Raw genomic sequence first — 18,213 nt, 5'->3', positions numbered from 1 at the left:
CCCTGGATAAGCCCCAGTCATTAACTAGATTTTCCAATTAAACTTTGGTCTCCATTTAAAGTGATTTGTTTGCAACTTACCAGCACTTTAATGATGAAACATGAAAAAGTTTATTTTATATATTACCTGGTGTTAACGACTTAACAAATTTTTCGATCATGCAAGCAAGGTACGCTAGAAAAATCTAGCCTACAGTGAGATTCGAACTCACGACCTCGGTCATACCGAGAGCTTTACCAAACGAGCTTACAGACTCAGAGAGTAACGATTAAAGAAACAAACATATTGGTTAAGTCTGCGAAGGCTTTCGGTGTACTAATGATACGTAAGCCATAATCGTTGGTCAAAAAACAGTTTCAGAAGGAATTTATCAAAGTTGTTAAACACATATGTGTGTGTATCTTTCATCGTCTTGTTAATGCTTTTCTTTGTGCTTTAGTTATGTAAATAGAAGTGTTATAGTCATGCACCAAATATGAATGCTTTGGGTATATTTGAAGACCTTTAACGCGTATTTTTATTTGCTCAGGCGAAAACCATGGACACCTATAATTGATATAAACTTTTTTCGAGATTTGATAAACATACACTTTAATAGTTAAACCTAACGCAATCTACGTATATACCAACTTGCATTTGTATTTTTGTTGTAAAGCGTTGATAAAATACAATATATCCTTGAGAAATGAAATGGCTGTAATATGTGTGTACTCAATATAGGTTTATTAGGTTGGAGGCTTAACAAGATATTGAATTAGCTTTACATTTAAGATTTATTTTAACAGACCAAGTGGCCACGAATTTGTGCAAAAAAGTGACTAACTTTGATTACATGTCAGAACAGTCTAAAGATGATTTGCTAATTAACAAATCTTGTCCTTAAGGTATTGTAGTGTATACACAGACATGCGTAGACCCGTTTGAGGCCTACACTAGGATTTCAATTAGACTGGCCGCGACCTTGGGTAAAAGCAAAAGGTTCAACTTTGATTACAAGTCAGTAGTTTAACAAATCTTCGCCTTAGGGAATTGTAGTATACACACAGACATGTGTAGACACATTCGAAGCCTACATTTGTATTTTAATCGGACTGGCCGCGACCTTGGGTAACCCGCGCGCCAAGTCATCCAGAACGGACACGCTCCGACTGAGGCAGTTAGTGACGTTTCGGCGCGCCAGGGAGATGGCCATGTCGACCTGACGGAGCCAGGCCTTGTCCTTGAAGGTTCCGGCCACGATCATGCACTGGATGGCGCTGTGGCGCGAGTCGGTTCCCCGGTATTTGTCGAAGTGGCCGAGAGTGAGCAAGACCGGGTTTTGCAGCTTGGAGCTGACGTGGAAGAAAGGCCTCAGTGTGTTTTCAACGCTCACAGCGGGAAGCGAGAGGCCGCCTTCGATCGTCTTGGCTCGCCGCGAAGCCGGAGCCTTGCCGCCTGCTCAAGCAATAACACTATATATATGGGTCTTTACTGGTTAAACTTGGGGCTACGTACAGCCAGGGCCAGATTAAGGGTACTGTAGGCCTAGGGCTGTTTACTAGAGAAGGACCTAATTTTGCAAACCAAGCTACAAAAAGTAATAAAAATACATACATATTGACTCGACTCTGTCATTCTTTTTAAGCAAAAGCTGTACTGCAGTGATACTGAATCTGTATCACAATATCAGCCCTTTTTAAAAAATTGAACCCTAAAAAAATTAAGGGCTGAATTTCTCCAGGGCCCAAGGCTAACGCCTTAGTTGCCTAATTGTTAATCCAGCCCTGGGCACAGCGGGTTTGTTTTGTAAAAGTTGTACGAAGGGAATGGTTCGTGCCATCCCGTCACCAATAGTTAAACCTAACGCAATCTATTTATATACCAACTTGCATTTATCTCTTTGTTGTAACGCGTTGATAAAATACAATGCATATCCTTGAGAAATGAAATGGCTGTAATATATGTGCACTCTAAAACACGCTCTTATAAAAAGTGCAATTTTGTGGTCTGTATAAACGTCAATAGTGGGGTCCAGTGGTCGTGCGCGCATAATCTCTTTGGCGGGGTGTCTATGAAGGTCTATTAAAATCTTTTACAATAATTTTCAAAATGAAACAATGAATTTTTTAAAAGAAAATTGATTCATTGAATTTGGTGCCTTCTATTTGAATGTAAAAAGACTAGATTTTATTTCGTGTTTAAGCACGAATTCGACCGAAAACAGCAGGTTTCTTAAATACAGATATTTTATGACGTCATTTCAACAAATTTGCATGCCGCATGGGATTCAACCGAAAAGAGTGTTTTTGGGGTCCACTTTAAAAAAAGTTTAAAAACCCTTGATTTAACCTACACCTAGCATATTTTAATTATTATGGAACAAAAGCTGAGAATGCCGCCTACCTTTGCCTATATCGGGCAAATCTGCCTTCACAGCTTTCGGCGTCTGAATGTAGGAACTAGCTTCAGTGACGTCATCACGAAAACCGTCGTCGCCACCACGGGAGGGCGCCCTATAGCGGGGTGAAGAAACTAAAAAGAAGTTGTACAGTTGTTCTTCCGCCAAAATTTTATTAAAGTGCCAACGTTTCGACCACCTATTTGGGCAATTTTCTTCAGTTTTTTTCGCGCCTCGTGGTTTCGAACGTGTGGTTCATTGTTTTTTTATTGTTTGATATATGTATATATATATATATATATGTTTTCGCCTTTAGTTGCAATTATATGGCCCTGAAAAAGATTGCCCGAGTTGTAAAATCGCTCTTCCGGCAAATATTTATTAAAGTGCCAACGTTTCGACCACCTCTTACGGTGAACTTCTTCAGGGAAATACTATTGCAACTATACGCGAAAACATATAAACCAGACATAGGATACAATAAAACAAAGTTAAACAACAATGTATTGAAACCTGGCAGCAACAGTACATTTATAAACAAAAAGTTAAAAGTGTAAAAAAACTCTGTGAAAGAGGTACCATGAAACTAAATCCCAATGAAAACCTAGTCACGCCACTTTACATATTAACTCTAGCTTAAGCTTGGTTGGTAGCTGCGTTTGTCGAATTTATACCCAGTAAGTTAGATTAGATGAGAACAGTGCAACAATCCGCAAGTGACAACATAAAGTCGAGTACGACTCATACAGTCTGTATTTTGCACCAACGTTACTTCCCTAGGGTGGATATATAGCAATTCCACTGATAGGCTTGTAATATAATAATTTATCCCATAATACAGGGGTGGGCAACCAATTACGGCCCGCGGAACAGATCCGGCACGCCAACGCAAATAATCCAGCCCGGGACCTATTTTACAAACTGGACACGAGGCTATTCCTCATATATTTTTGGCAATTTCAACTAGTTGCGGTTTTAATAAGATGCTAGTCTACACAGTTAACATTAGACGGACCACGGAAAAGCAAATATCATTTTGCGCTTTGAGTAAATTTTGTTCTCCGTCGAGTGTCGTTGCTGTTGTTATAATAAGATGTGTAAAGTCTGCACAGTTAACATTTAACGGCCCACAGAGACCTTTCTGAGTTGGGTGTTGGCCCGCGACAAGAAAAAGTTGCCACCCCTGCCATAATACATGGTAGAAAAATATTCCAGCTTTCCAATTACATTTTGCCGCCTTATAAGTTTCGACATTTGGTACTGGGCGTGCGCACGTTGTACTCGGGTAGTCTTACTCAAGTCCCGAGTCAAAAGCCCAGATAAAAATTGTCTCTGAACCAAAGCAAATACAGTTTGTCTCTCAGCCTTCTAATTCAAGTTGGAACTTTACATAATTCAAGTCGGACTCTAGTAGTCTTTCTCGAGTCCCGGGTCCCGAGTCCGCAGCTCAGATATAAATTGTCCCTGACCAAAGCGAATACAATCCGTAAAAGGCCACGTTATTTACCTGTAGCTGTTAGACTTGGGAATCTGTTAGTTCCTGGAGGTGCATTAATGCTGTTGGAGCCAGTCGAAACCTTCCAAGTGCGAGATCTACGTTGAGAAGATTCCTTCAATGCAAGCACACTTGGTCATTGTACGTACTCACAATTTTTGGGCGTTTTCCACGACTAGTTCAGGGTGGTCTTAAATTACGAGCTAGTGGGCCAGAATATTGTTTGAGTAATTTTTGCTTTCTACGAGAAATGTTCGATACTATCGGATCGTCGATATCACCAAGTGGTAGTATCGGTGGCAGTCTCCGATACTCGCTGCCAAACAAATATCAAATTAATAGAGGAATTTAATAATAAATTTCAAAGCCAAAAAGGTCGAGTAGATCGACATCATCTTGATTAAGACTTTTCGATACGAACTTGTATCATCTTCAGTTGGTGTGACTGAAAAGCAAATCCTTTTTGGCTTTGAAATTTGTTATTAAGCTACATTACAGATCCGTGCATAGTGTACCCAAATAGGGGAATTTCATTCATAATTGGCGATCAACCAAAACAAATTAACAATTAAGGTAACTAAGTTTTCAAGCGTTAAAACAACTTTTTGAACAACCCGTAACACATTACGTTGACGTTAAAATTTCATTAATTTTGTTTATTTTACCTCAGAAGTGAAATCATTTTATATCGGAAGAAATCGCAAAACCTACTATCGGCATCCCTACTAACCAAGCACAGTAAGCTGTCGACTACCGAGCTTACATTTGAAAAGAAAGTTCAAAAAAGCAATATTCAGGTTGTAGGCTAAGTGTCGCTATTACCGGTAGAACCTCTTTAAAAGTAAGTGTCTCCTTTTTAAACGAATAGTTGTGTTTTTTCACTCACTTTTCAACAAAACGTGATTTCATTCTTTGAAAATAGGTTAAAAAACGAGTTAAAAAGTGAATAAAATAACCATCCCGGTTGTACATTTCGCTATTACCGGAAAATCTCTTTTAAAGTAAGTGTCTCCTTTTTTGAGCGAAAACTTGTGTTTTTTTGTCCACTTTTAAATAAACATGATTTTTCGATTACTCTAAAATAAATTGAAAACGGCGATTAAAATATCCGGCGCGCCTCAACCTTCGCCGTTTGATGCGATGCTAGTCTCCGCTGACCCCTGGTGGTCCGGATCGGCCGGTACCGGTTCATGGAGGGCAGAATGAGGCCTGCGTCACGTGACAAGTTGTTTAGGTACATCAGCTCGCTGACCTTTGACCTGGACTGAAGTGGGGATTCCCCGAATCCGTCGACGACGACCCCGTGGCCTATGGTGGCCGCTGGCTGCAAAAGGTCAAGGTTGAATGTTGAAGGGTCAAGGTCGGAATAAAGAGTTGTGACCTATGGTGGCCGCTGGCTAAACAAGGTCAAGGTTAAATGTTGAAGGGTCGAGGTCGGAATAAACGACTTTAACTCGAAAATGCGCAAGGATTAGGTTGTTTCTTCATTTTAATATTTTTATTTATTTTTTTTTTCAATTTTCTTGGTACTTGTTAATCATTTTAGTAATTATAAGGTGCAATAGAAAATGCTACATAAAAGAGAGACAAGCCCGTAAACTAAAAGGGCAAATAGAATTTTAAATGGTATAACTTTACAAAAAAAACGGAACTTCCGAATTTTAATTAGCTGCACAGAATTTCAGGAAATTATTAAGATAGGAAATTCAAGTTGTAAGAATAATTTAAAAAATCGAACTTACAATCAAAGAAACTCGCAAAATCAAGACTATCACGTAATAAGAATATCAAAGTCTATACAGAAGTAGGTAATTTGAAAGTTTCGATTAACTCTTTATTCATTTTTAACAATAAATAAACAGATATCCGAAACGTTCGAAATGCTACGTACTTCATCTGTATAGACTTTGATATTCTTATTCGTCTTACTACAACCTCCAACCATTATGTTGTTCGAACCTATCAAATTTTGAGAAGAGTTCACGACCTCATGATTTTTGAATTGTGAAACAAATTCACAAACTCGCAAATAAAACATAAATTGTGAAAAAATTAGAAAAAAGTCTTTAGCCCGACGGTGATTTTAAACCTTACCTTATAAGGTCTTCTCTTGAGCGACGATAGATAGGCTCCCTGCTTCGTGAGCACGCTCTCACGAGCCCTCTCACACCACTTTCGTGATTTGATCACGACGATCACGGGAAGTGTGATCGTGTTTTCGGTGTGACTGCTGTACAGTTTAGAGGTCAAGTAGGTCACGCAATCCGTCTGACCATGCCTAAGAAAAACGGAAGCTATAAGACCGGGATAAGAACAACATGAACGTCGGAATAAAACACAGTTCGGAATAAGAGCAAATAGAACTAATACCTAACGGTATACGTAGTACCGTCTAAATCGGAATAAGTCCTAAATCCGTCGGAATAAGACCTAAAAGGTCAGAATCAGGCCTACAAAAAAATTACCTAACCCCAAACCCCACCCCTAAGCACCTCACTAACTCCCCTAATAATTTAAACCCTAATCCATTTTCCCACCATTAATCCCGAACAGGGCCGAAAATCCGGTGCCAAAACAGCGGAGCTCTAACGGCGCCGGTCAAACTAAGTAAACCGTCCAAACGTCGTCACCACTTTCAGGCCTTATTTTGGCCATTTGGGCCATTTGGGCCTTACTCGGATGAATGTAGGACATAGGTATTATGACAGGTTTAGGTCTTATTCAAACGATTTCGATCTTATAGGCATACTGTATATTACTGCGTATTTGGCTTTATTATGTCGTTGGTCTATGGTTTATAGATTTTTCTGCTTTAGTTGTTGTTGTTGCTTTTTATGTCTTATTGTGTGTTCCCAGAAAATGTTAAGGTTGTCAATTTTATTTATGACATTTAGGGCGGATTTTTTTTGGATTTTATAGTGAATGTTGTTTTTGAGTTAAAGGTCTCTAAATTCACAGTAAAAAGCTTCGCCACAAGTTACTCTGTTTAGTGGTGGCACCCTTTCTAACCGTACATAACCATCACATAAAGTATAACCGTATGCTATACACGACAAGGCTATTTGGACAAAAAGTATAACAACTTAACACTACTATGCTCAAACAGAAAAAAAGATTAGATTAAACGAAACGATTAAAAGTCATTTTGTCCAAAAAGACTTAAGTCAAGTCAAGTCATTTAAAAACAGTGACTGAAGTGCACTTAAGTCCAGACATTGACGGAAAAATTTACCGACGTCGGGTTTCAGAAATGAATCCGATATTATCAGACATTCCTAAAAGGGGCCGCCCCTAATAAATAGACGTCATCACGGACCTGCAGCCAACCGTAACGGGGTTATGACCCCTGCCGTCCTTACACACGAGACAGCAGATGTTGTTTTGGACGAATATCTTGAGCACGTTAAGCATTCCGAATTGTGCCGCTTCATGAACTGGACACTTCCAAGTGTCAACATGCGCAGAATCCTGCAGCAAACAACGAGTATTATATAATGCAGTTGTGGGCCGCGTGGTAGCTGTAAATTCATTGCACTGTATTTCTAAAGTTGAACTGCCGGCTTATAGCAGTTATTTGGGTTTTAAATAATTATTAAACGCACATAGTTATAGGGCTAAGACCGAAGCTATTTTAAGTAACGTTTCAACTCAGGTGTAGTTTAACATTAGGACCAACATTGTCGTTTAATGTCTTCACCGACAGGTATTTCGAATATAGACCATATTAATCAATTTAATACTTTCTGCACAAATTATTATCGGATATCGAAGTTAAATGTCACCCACACAACCTTTCAATGACGTTGTGTCACAGACAATCGCAGACCAACCGAATCTGCCGATAACTATCCATTTTTTTTATCTGTCCATTCAACCTCTTCATTGCGAAGTTTTTAAGTAGTAACAGAATGCAGCAAGCATTGATTATCGCTGTTTCTCGACTCGCTTCCCTCTAAGCCTGTGTAGCTCAGTTGGTAGGGCGACGGTCCCGGCTTGACAGGAGGTCGTGAGTTCGAACCTCACTGCAGGCTAGTTGTTTTTCTAGTCTGCCCTGCTTGCATCATTGATCGACAGATTCGGTGAGTCTGCAATTGCTTTTTTTACTTCATTTGTCCATTTTCGGCTTTACCTTGCTCCATAGTTTTCCAGGATGTTGCCCAACAGGTTCTTCAGGCTTGCAAGCCCCCAACTTGGGGTTAATGAGCGAATTAGCGAGGTCCACGTGTCCAAAGTGTGCAGCGATGTAGCAGGCCACCCGGAACTGGTACTTTGAAATCTAAAGCGAGAAACGATTGGGAAAAAAACAGAAAATTAAGCACTCTAAATAGCGCTTTAGTATGGGCAAAGTTCAGCCCATACAATTTGATAAATACTACTTGGGATTTTTAAAACTTTAGTTAGCCTCGATTATTTCAATTTATTATTTTCTGACAAATTCCGTTTTTAAAATAAATGACTTTTACATTGGCCAAAAACTATGTAGTATTTTTACCAGCTTGCATATCGGATACTATATCAGGTATCTAACGGTTCGTTCCTATCTTAAAAGTCATTTAAGCGATTTTTTGCAATTTGTTTAACTTAGAAGTGATTTAATTGATTTTGTTGCTAAAAATCAATTAAGCATCTTAAACACACATGTCCCAACGGTTTATTTGGGGGTCTTAGGCCTGGGGTTAATCAACTGTTCGTCAGCTGAGCCTAAAAGTCGCTGAAGTCAAACACCGATCTTAAAACACATTTTCGGGTGCGCAAACGGTTTATTTTGGGATTTATTTTGCCCAAGCGGTTTATTTGGGGTCTTACGGCCTGGATTAATTACCTGTTCATCAGCCGAAGCGTTCTTGAGCACTTTGCGTGTGTGTCCTTGCGTAGCGGCCAGCAACAGGCCCGTCCATCCGTCCCACACGTGCAGGTGGATTGTGTCGCCCAACTTCACTCCGTATCTCTCCAGCGTGTGAACGTCGAACATCTCCCGCTGGGTGGCGGTGCACAGCCGGAAGACAGATACCGGAAGTCCAGTCTTTGCCGAGATCTTGCTCCGCAGCGCCCCCACGCGGGTGGTGGCAGGGTCGAATTGCTCGCGCATTGTGATGATTTCTCTGTTGCGTCATAAAGCGATTTTTAATGTTTTAAGGATCTGGGACGATTTTAAATTTCATTCAGATTCGATAAATTTGGAAAGAAACGCCCTTCCTAAGCTATACTATAATTACTTCGCATATAAGCACTAAGAAAGTACATATACGTACATTGAGTAAAATTTAAAAACTCTAATGTTGCCTACATCCACGGACTTCGAGTTAATTTCTCACCCTTCATTGTAAACGTATCACTTTGTAAAAAATTAGTATCAGGCTGATACCACTTAATATCAGGTATCAGCTCCGATCCTACCCATTGGGCGGCATATTATTTAGTCTGCGGGCAATTTTAATTTCAATAGGAGTTCAAAGGCTAAAACAATAACAATCTATTAGGTCTATTAAATTCAATGTAAACTACAGCTTAGATGTACCTTTATTACAGCTATAGCTAAACCAATGGAGAAACGGGATGCAAATTGACTAAAGAAGGATTACATGAGATTACATTTCTCTGTGAGCACTTACCAAAAGGTAAAAATAAAAACTAAACATATATGAAGTCATGGAGAGAAGAGATTCAGAATCAGTTAGTTTCGCAATTTGTTTAAAAGGCTCATTCAAGCACAGGGTTCTTAAACTGGAGTACATGGACCCCTTGGGGGTCTGTGGAGTGTGGATTACTTTTAGGGGGCCTATCAAGGCCTAACTAAAATCTTGATGTAAAACTTAATAATATCATTTTTCAAATTTAATATAACAAAAAAAAGGTTTGGCGCCTTCTCCCTAAATGTATTGATTCTTTATTTCAGTTTCACATCTCTTTGACCGAAAACAGCTGTTTTTTTAAGTCTTCTGGTTTCATGACGTTAATTTATGAGTATACTTGTCTACACGGCGCCAATTCGCCCTACTTCAGCAAAGCTTAATAATAAATGAATAAAACAAAGTTTTTTTCTCGTGGGACCTTCGTCACCCCTAGTTAAAGAACCCAGCTTTAAAAAAGGTTTAAAAACTTAAAGATGTTGAAAATGAATAAAGAGTTTGCGAAACGTCCGAGCTTTGATATACATGTTACGTCTAACTACAATCTTCGGACATTCTCTAAAGAATTTTTTAAAACGTTCAAAATGCTTCCTACTTCTGTATGGGCTTTGATATTCTTACTACGTCTTACTACAACCTCCAACCATTATCTTAAGATTTACAAATTAGGAATTTTAAACCAGGCAAGTGCCGATACCATCACCTGGTATCGGCCCCTTATCTGACATTATTTAGTAACCTAAACATTTGTAAACTGTTTCGTTTTACAAACAGCGGAATGAATAAAAAATAATTTTCAGTGAAAAGTGAACTAGTTTCGCGCAATGGGATTGTGTGATGAAAAGTTACTTCGATTTTAAAATAAAACGTTCAAAATGCTTCCTAATTCTGTATGGGCTTTGATATTCTCACCACAACCTCCAGCCATTATACTCCAAAGTTTAAAAACTGTCCTAACATATTCCAACCCATATAATGCACTCACTCGTTGAATGCGCAGTCCACATGCAAGACAGGTTTATCGGAATCACGGAGGACGCTCTTCACTGTGGATCCGGAGCTGATCCCGATGTCGGAGCACACCCACGAGTCGTGGAGGATCGCTCCGGCGTAAGAGAGCTGGAGGATCTTGCCCTCCACGTGGGAGGAGTTAAGCTGCATCCGAAACAATGGGATTCGTTTGAGATTTGGAACGATTAAAATTGAGAGTGGAGGTAAGCATGGATGTCTATGGCTAGTCTTATTTTCACTACAATAATGTTACACCAAAGTTTTAGGACTCTTTACTTTGCGGCCTGTCGTGTGCCAAGCGCTACACGTGCCGCAAACTGTTTTAATATAAGATGGCCAAAATAAAACAATAATACACATTGAACCATAAGAGCGGCCAGAGACTAAATTAGGGCGTAAACGAAGGCAATTTTAAGGTGGTAATCCCAGCCTTGCCGGGTAATTTTTGTTATTACAGAATGATTTATTTACAAAGGTATGTTAACTTGATTCACAACTGTATTTTTATTGAATTTTTCTATTTTCAAAATGACTGATTATAATCCTGGTATATAGCAGGGTTTCTTAACATTTTTTTACCGGGGACCACTAACACTTTATTTGGCTACGAGTGAACCACGGTAGGCAAAGATTTTTAGAGATGACGTCATAAATTGACGTCACAATGCAATTAAACTGTATAAATGTGCTGTTTTCGGTTCAAATATGAAAAGTGAAATGCATTCTAAATATGCACTTAGTGCAAAATGCGTTTTTTTTAAATTAAACTCTTTTCTTTGAAAAACAGTTTGGCTACTTTTTAAATATAGACTAACATTAAAATTAGGCCTTAATGGACCCCCTAAAACTAGTTCACGTACCCTCAAGGGTTTTCAGCTTAATTAAGAATCCCTCTTTTATAGCAATGTACGATACTTGGAATTACATTTCGATACCGATACCCAATGTTTTAAAAAAAAGTAACGTCATAACTATAATTTTAAAGGCCAAATTGCTCGCACTATTTGTTTTAGCGCTTAGAAGCATAAAATTATACCTTTAAAAGTTAATTATAATTTTCAAAAATTGATCTTTTATAGTACAAAACGCTTAGATCACAATTATTGAAATAGCTTCATTAGTTTGGTATCGGATCGGCACCGATATCACCTTAGTATCGTATGGTACCGATACTAGTACTTGGCACAGGGTATCGGCTCCGATCCGATATTATTGGACATCCCCTGTAAAAGCGTCGTGACTACATCGACAGCTTTAGAGGAAGCAGTTTTGACAAATCAGAGAAATTACCTTGAAATGTTCGCGCAGAACAGTCTTTACATCTCCCACTGTTTGTCCCGGTTGGACGTCCAAAGGTAACCTCACGTCTTCAAAAGCAACGAAGATTCGCATTCTGCAAGTTTCTTGGTCAACCTAACAGTTATTAACTTGCGGTAATGCTGCGAACCGCTGGCAATTTTGTTATTCAATCTTTTATCTGCTTCTGAAACCAAACAGCAATTACTATGGCAGTAAAATGAATCACCGAGCAACCGATTAAGCCAGAAGTTCTTAAACTTTTTTTACCGGGAAACTCTAAATTTTTTTTCTGCTTTGCATGGACCCCAGTAGTCAAGAAATGCTCCAAGATGACGTCATAAATTGACGTCAAATAGACTTCATAAATCTGTACTTTCGGTCCGAAAAATATGAAAGTTCAATGGAGTCTAACTATACATTCAGTGCAAAACCGTTTAATTTTGAATTAAAGTGTTTTCTTTTAAAAATTAATTACTTCTTAGGTATACACTAGTTCTTTAATTAGGCCTTCATGGTACCCCTAAAACTAGTTCACGGATCCCCAAGGGGTCCATGGACCCCAGTTTAAAAACCCCTGATTAAGCTAAGTGAAGAATTTTTAACTGCTTATCTGTCGTATAGCGACTATGACCACAGGAAGTCTGACATTCGTATACTTTTTTGAAAACCGATATACGATACTCTGGACAAAACATCAGTTTCGATACCAAATGACGTCATGATATTCTCAAACAAGCAAAATGGAATTTAAAAGTTTATCGGCAATTTATATTATTTTATCAAGTCAAAATTTGATTTAGCGCCAAGACGTAATGTTACTCAGTTTTAAAAAATTAGCTTTCGATTTATAAAACGCTGCGTTGGATTGTAAATCATGGCTAAGTTGCCGAAATTAATTTGGTATCGGATCGGCACCGATACGATACTAGTATCGGACGAGTACCGATACTACCACTTGGAATCGGGTATCGGCTCCGATCCGATATTATCGAACACAAAGCTAAACTACGACTAGCCAGCGCCCTTAATTAATCACCTACTTAAGTTTGAATAGTGATTTATTTAAAAGCAAGGAATCTACACATGAACAAAGTAATAATTTTACAAAAATAGCTGTTGGGATCCAATCAATTGCGTAAGATAAATTAATGAAAAGGTGGCTTGTGTCTACAACTTTGGTAAATTTTATCATTTTCACTTTGAACTGTACTTTTCTTGACAGACTGTTATAATAACTGATATATCCCTGTCAGCACTTTGTAAAAATACTTCCGTGGCTACATACACAAAAGAGCAACAATACACGCAATTGTTGAAGCCATTGTGACGTAACTTTGCGCAAAGGTAAACAAAGTCAACGAACAATTAGAAATGGAACTAGACTGGTTTGTACACTAAGCAGAAAAAACACAGCCTTCATTGAAGTCCAACTGCTGTTCTACTGACGGGCGCAAGCCTCAAATACCACGGACTGCTTGGAAAACGCGTTTAAAGTCCGCCTATGGGCCTTTAAACTTTTGTCTGCCACGCTAAGGTGACATTCGACTAAACAAAACACCTTAGGGCCGCTCGTCACACAATCAGCAGCTAAATAATTTGAAACCTAAACCAACCTATCCATTGTAAGCCTACACAGACTTACACGCGAAGTAATGTCGTAGCACACTGTTTCCTAAACATTTTAGGATTGTTATCCTTAAGAAACACTTGATAGATTTCAAACTTTTACAAAATATTACCCACCATTCAGCATTCTGCATTTCTGTGGCAGGTACAGATCCGAAATTTTCTTTAAGCTATTTGTGTGCACAATTGAATTAGTAATTTCCAAACCCAACTTCCAACAAACTTTTCACGTGTAGTAGATTTCCAAAATTTAGCTGTGAATAAAACCTTGATAGCACACCTGCACACCTAAAAATTTGACGCTACACACCCAAGATTTCGGCGTGAAGTGTCATGAAACGCAGACCATGATTAATTAATGACAAAATAGCGTCAAAAATTCGTACATTTTGCAACATCCTTTTAAAATTCTAATGATTTTCGAACTGATGCCACATCTTTGCTGATAAGAAGTAAAATGTTTCATTTAACTTCATTGCCTCGATCAGCCTTACCCACAGTTTGAAAACAGAGGCTGGTGTCTATCCATTAACAACTTTATTTCTGCATTATGCCTTGTATAAATCCTTATATTGAGCATGCCTTTGAGAGACATCCTGCATAGTAAGTAAATTCTCAAAATACTGAAACTTTCTTTAACCACCGCATCCAAAATCAGCTATTTATTTATAAAAATAATTTCATAACTTTTCACTTCGAAAAATTCTAAGAATAATATGGAAGTTGCTCAAAACCTATTATATTCTTATAAATTCCTTCTCATAATATAGTTCGGTAGGAATACTGTGTTTTTGTTCTCCATAGTTAATTAAATATAGATAAACATAAAAGGGTTACAAAGTTTATTGTCAATCTTTTTTTAAACAACCCCAGTTCATTACTTTTTTATATAGCTGCCAAGTGTATTTAGCGGCATCTAGCGGTAAATGAAAATATAAATAACTTCCACAAGTGCACAAAACGGTGGAAACAGTTTTCGTTCGGAAACATACTGTAAAATACAATTGTAATATATTTTAAGCAACTTAAGGAATATCTTAGGCTGCCATTGGTATAAAACTGTTTCGAAGCCCTTTGCTTGTTATCTCTTGCCATCTTCTACTAAGCCCCTTACGCAGTAGCTTTGTACTTTATCGTTTGGCGCCAGAGCAGGGCTGCGGAGTCGGTTAAAAATAACCCGGGTCCGACTCCGACCAAAAAAATAAACCCGAGTCCCGACTCCCGACTCCCGAGTCCGACTCCGGTCAAATGTGCAATTTCGTCGAGTCCCGAGTCCGGCCCTGACTCTACAGCCTGTATTTCACCAATTTACGAAACTACAATAACGTGGATATTCAGCAATCCACTTAGAGGGGTGACATATAATTCATTCACTCACAATGCATGGTTGGAAAATATTCCAGCTTTAAAATTTTAAGTTGCCGGCCATATAAGCATTGAAATTTGGTACTGCGCATGCGCATGTCGGACTCGAGACTGGGGTAGTTTTACTTGTTCTACTCGAGTCCCGATTCCGACTCCGACTCCACAGCCCTGCGCCAGAGCTGCAAAAAACACAACTATTTGATCGCAATGGGCTACTTACAAGGCGTTTAGTTGCGCCATAAGCTATGCTAAATTTCCGAATGTTAAGTAAATTTAGCCACTGGCAATATGCGCTTTGAAATGTCGAGGCAATGCGTTCAGTTTGGATTTATTCACGGATATTAGAGTGATCTGTGCAATTCTTGTTGAAATTTACGTTGGTCTCAATCAGACCCTCATATTGTATACTAAAATCAATGTAAAAGTTTTAGGAGTCGAATTTAGGATTTTATTATAACTTTGTAGGGCATATCATATGAGGTAGATAGCCGACTACGAAGTGCTGTTAGCTCGTATCGTTTATTTCGTCACAGAAGGTAGAGTAGCGGGAGCAAGAGAGACCAGATAAAGTTAGGTGTGGTCTCTGGCAAAGACAGTGCGGTCTCCGTGAGAGACAAAGCGATCTCGAGTTACCAGATGGCAAAAATTAAAAAAGCCAAAAAAAAATCTACTACAAACTCTAACAAGCCTACGTTTTTCCTTATATTAACAAAAAATGCAATAGATGCTTGTACATTGAATTCCTCTTTTTGTGGCAATTTTTCTTAATTTTTTGTCGCTTTTTGCAAATTTTTCTCTTTTTTATTGGCAATTTTTCTTTTTTTGTGTTAGTTTGATCTCATTTTAACATAACACTCATGAATTTTTTAAATGAAACAAAACAGCCTTAAAAGCCAAATTTCATTTTTTATTTTTTTTGGAAAAAATAAAATTCAAATAGGTTAAAAAAAGCCTAAATTTTCAAATTTGGCTTTAAAACTGGCCACCCTAATCGATAGATATAAAAGCATATAAGCGCATTATGTTTTTTTTACCAAAAGGTTAAGCATTTTTTTTTCTATTGTAATAAATACATTCATCGTAATTATTGTATAGTTAAATATTTTATGCTTCACCAATGATAGGAACTATTATCTTTCCGGAACATCTATGCAAATTTATTTTATGACATCATAGCAAAAGAACAAAGAATCACAAAACTTGACTACCAGTATCTTGAAAGTTCAAAAAGGGAAACTTTTTTGAGAGTAGTGGGCCGCATTTGTTTTGAAATTTCCGGCCTAACTATAATTAGCTAATCCACCCCTGTTAACAATCCTATATACATTTTGAGTAAAGTTGAGTTTTTCGATATTTTGTTCGTACGCAACAAGATCATGAAGCTCGAGGTGGTACGCAGTGAAAAAAAGGTTGAGAACCACTGATATAAGCAGATACAAGAAGAAGGCGATATATATAAATTACCACAGGAATACCTTTGGGCAGATAAAGTTACCGCTAGGAAAGGTATAGTCGCTATCGGTACAACTTTATAGACCCTCCCTAAAATCGCATATTTGGCCGGAGTCGGGCTCGGGTTTATTTTTTTGGCTGGAGTTGGACTCGGGTTAGTTTTAAAAAACCTCCGCAGCCCTGATGACCACAAAGCGTTTAGACTTTATGAAAAGGGAACTGTTTGAAGAGCACTGCATTAGAGTCCTCGAGAATTACTGAAAATGTTATTACTGTATTAGTCTGTCTGAAATATGAATGAACATAGCGCTGTATAAAACTTATCTTTTTTGAAAGAGAAACGCTTGTATAAGAAAATCCAAAAAACATAAAAAACACTTTCCTGAATAACTACCTTACATTTTACATAAAGGATTTGCTGGACGAGTTATTTTACAATGGTACATGTGTGAAAATGTCACCCTTATATATGTTATGTGGCATTCATGATAAAATAAATTGCTTTTATGAATTTATTTTAAGATATCTAGGCTTTTAATTAAAAAATATATACATGTGTTTTAAAAAAAGCTAAATAACTAATTTAATTATCTTGAAGATTCGTATTGAGCAATTTGTTTTAATTAGGTAATTATGTTGTATGATTTGCTAACATTTTTATTCGCTTATCTCCGATTTAAACACGGCAAAAAACATAAATTAACAAACTAATTTTAGAAAAAAACAATTTTCTGCAAACAGTCAATTAATTCGGTTGCTAGGTTACCGGAAAGCTTCCACCAGCGGCGCTGTGGAGCGACGCGCGATTCTCAGTGAAACTTTGTGTTGAAATGAATGGCGATGATTTCACCGGCAACGGACTTTTCAGTTCTTACTGGGGCGGTATTAAGTTACGTCTGCCATGATGTCCTGCTATTGTTCGTATGTCTTTGGTGTTATGCTTTAAAACAGCTACATGACCCGTAAAACCCGGCGATTGTCTGTTGATTAATCAGATACTGATATCAAAACATTAAGCTAAAAAACGCTAGACTGCTGTACAGCGCACTGATTGAGAAAGGTCAATCTTTGTCCTGACTGAATCAGTCGGAATAACAGATTCTTTTTTGCCATGTGAGGTCTAAAAATAAAAATCGACTGGCAGAGTGTGTTTTTGCATTGTCTTAATGGCAGCAAGTTAATACAGATGGTAACTATGGCCAGGCCAGCCTTGTTATAATGTGCTTGCCACCCACTGTGGAAAGTATGGCAAATGCACCCGCGAGTTTTTTTTAACCTTTCAAAAGTGCACCCCAAATATGTAAAACGCTTGTGCGGCATACGTTTGCAGTGCAATTAATGCAATACAGAGTGCTTAGGAAAATTATAAAATACATGCGAGGTGAACTTTTTTATCCTTTGTTGTACCCGGTCACCCGGATTTTTTGGCCATGCACCCGCGAGATCTCATAGAAATCTGCCATACTTTCCGGAGTTGCTTGCCACAATATAAGTCACTGGCAAAAACAAAGTCTATAGTATACTAAAGGTTTGGCAGCTTTGAGGGTGTAAAGCTAGAATCACAAGATAAATTTATGCAAAGTATTGTATATTCTTTAAATTTGCTGTTAAATTTTTCTAGAGCACATGTGATGTTTTTAACACAACAGCACTTGAAAAAATAGAAATTTGCATCTCTTTTTGTTGATGTTAAAAAAGTGAGTGCAAATTTAAACTTAAGTATACCTGGTTACCCCTATTTTTTCGGCCATACCTGTTAGAGATCTCATTAAGATCTGCCATACCTACCAGCCAGTCTGCATTCTATGGCATGTTCACACCCTAGATTTTTAACAAAATTTGTGAGCATACTTAAATTAGTAAGCTTCAGACCTAAGTTGTTATAGATTTCTGAACTTCAGGTGTGTATAAAACCTTGATGGTACACCTCAAAATTTCTCACAGTAGACCCAAGATAT

General features: G+C 38.0%; 1 protein-coding gene across 1 annotated transcript; it reads right to left on the bottom strand.

Moving 5' to 3' along the window:
• Positions 1–1,069: 1,069 nt before the first annotated feature.
• On the bottom strand, positions 1,070–11,987 carry LOC146131814 (protein ANKUB1-like). The gene is made up of 10 exons (XM_083397067.1): positions 11,804–11,987; positions 10,488–10,657; positions 8,695–8,974; positions 8,002–8,148; positions 7,189–7,340; positions 5,967–6,150; positions 4,996–5,196; positions 3,885–3,987; positions 2,383–2,511; positions 1,070–1,434 (listed from the first exon to the last, which is right to left on the bottom strand). Exons 1-10 carry the CDS (start codon positions 11,903–11,905, stop codon positions 1,070–1,072), a joined length of 1,833 nt encoding a protein of 610 aa, XP_083253193.1. The 5' UTR covers positions 11,906–11,987.
• Between the last annotated feature and the right edge of the window lie 6,226 nt (positions 11,988–18,213).

The sequence above is a fragment of the Ascidiella aspersa genome, chromosome 9 (assembly GCF_963924565.1).
Source record: "Ascidiella aspersa chromosome 9, kaAscAspe10.2, whole genome shotgun sequence".
Taxonomy (NCBI): domain Eukaryota; kingdom Metazoa; phylum Chordata; class Ascidiacea; order Phlebobranchia; family Ascidiidae; genus Ascidiella; species Ascidiella aspersa.
This window is presented reverse-complemented; position numbering and strand designations above follow the sequence as displayed.

Bases quoted from the DNA above. Each gene is read 5' to 3' on its own strand.
- LOC146131814 (XM_083397067.1), bottom strand. From the start codon at position 11,905: ATGCGAATCTTCGTTGCTTTTGAAGACGTGAGGTTACCTTTGGACGTC. The intron at 5,197-5,966 runs GTAAGGTTTAAA...GACCTTTTGCAG, and splicing joins TCAAGAGAAGACCTTATAAG to CCAGCGGCCACCATAGGCCA. The intron at 2,512-3,884 runs GTAAATAACGTG...ACTTCTTTTTAG, and splicing joins CCCAAGTCTAACAGCTACAG to TTTCTTCACCCCGCTATAGG.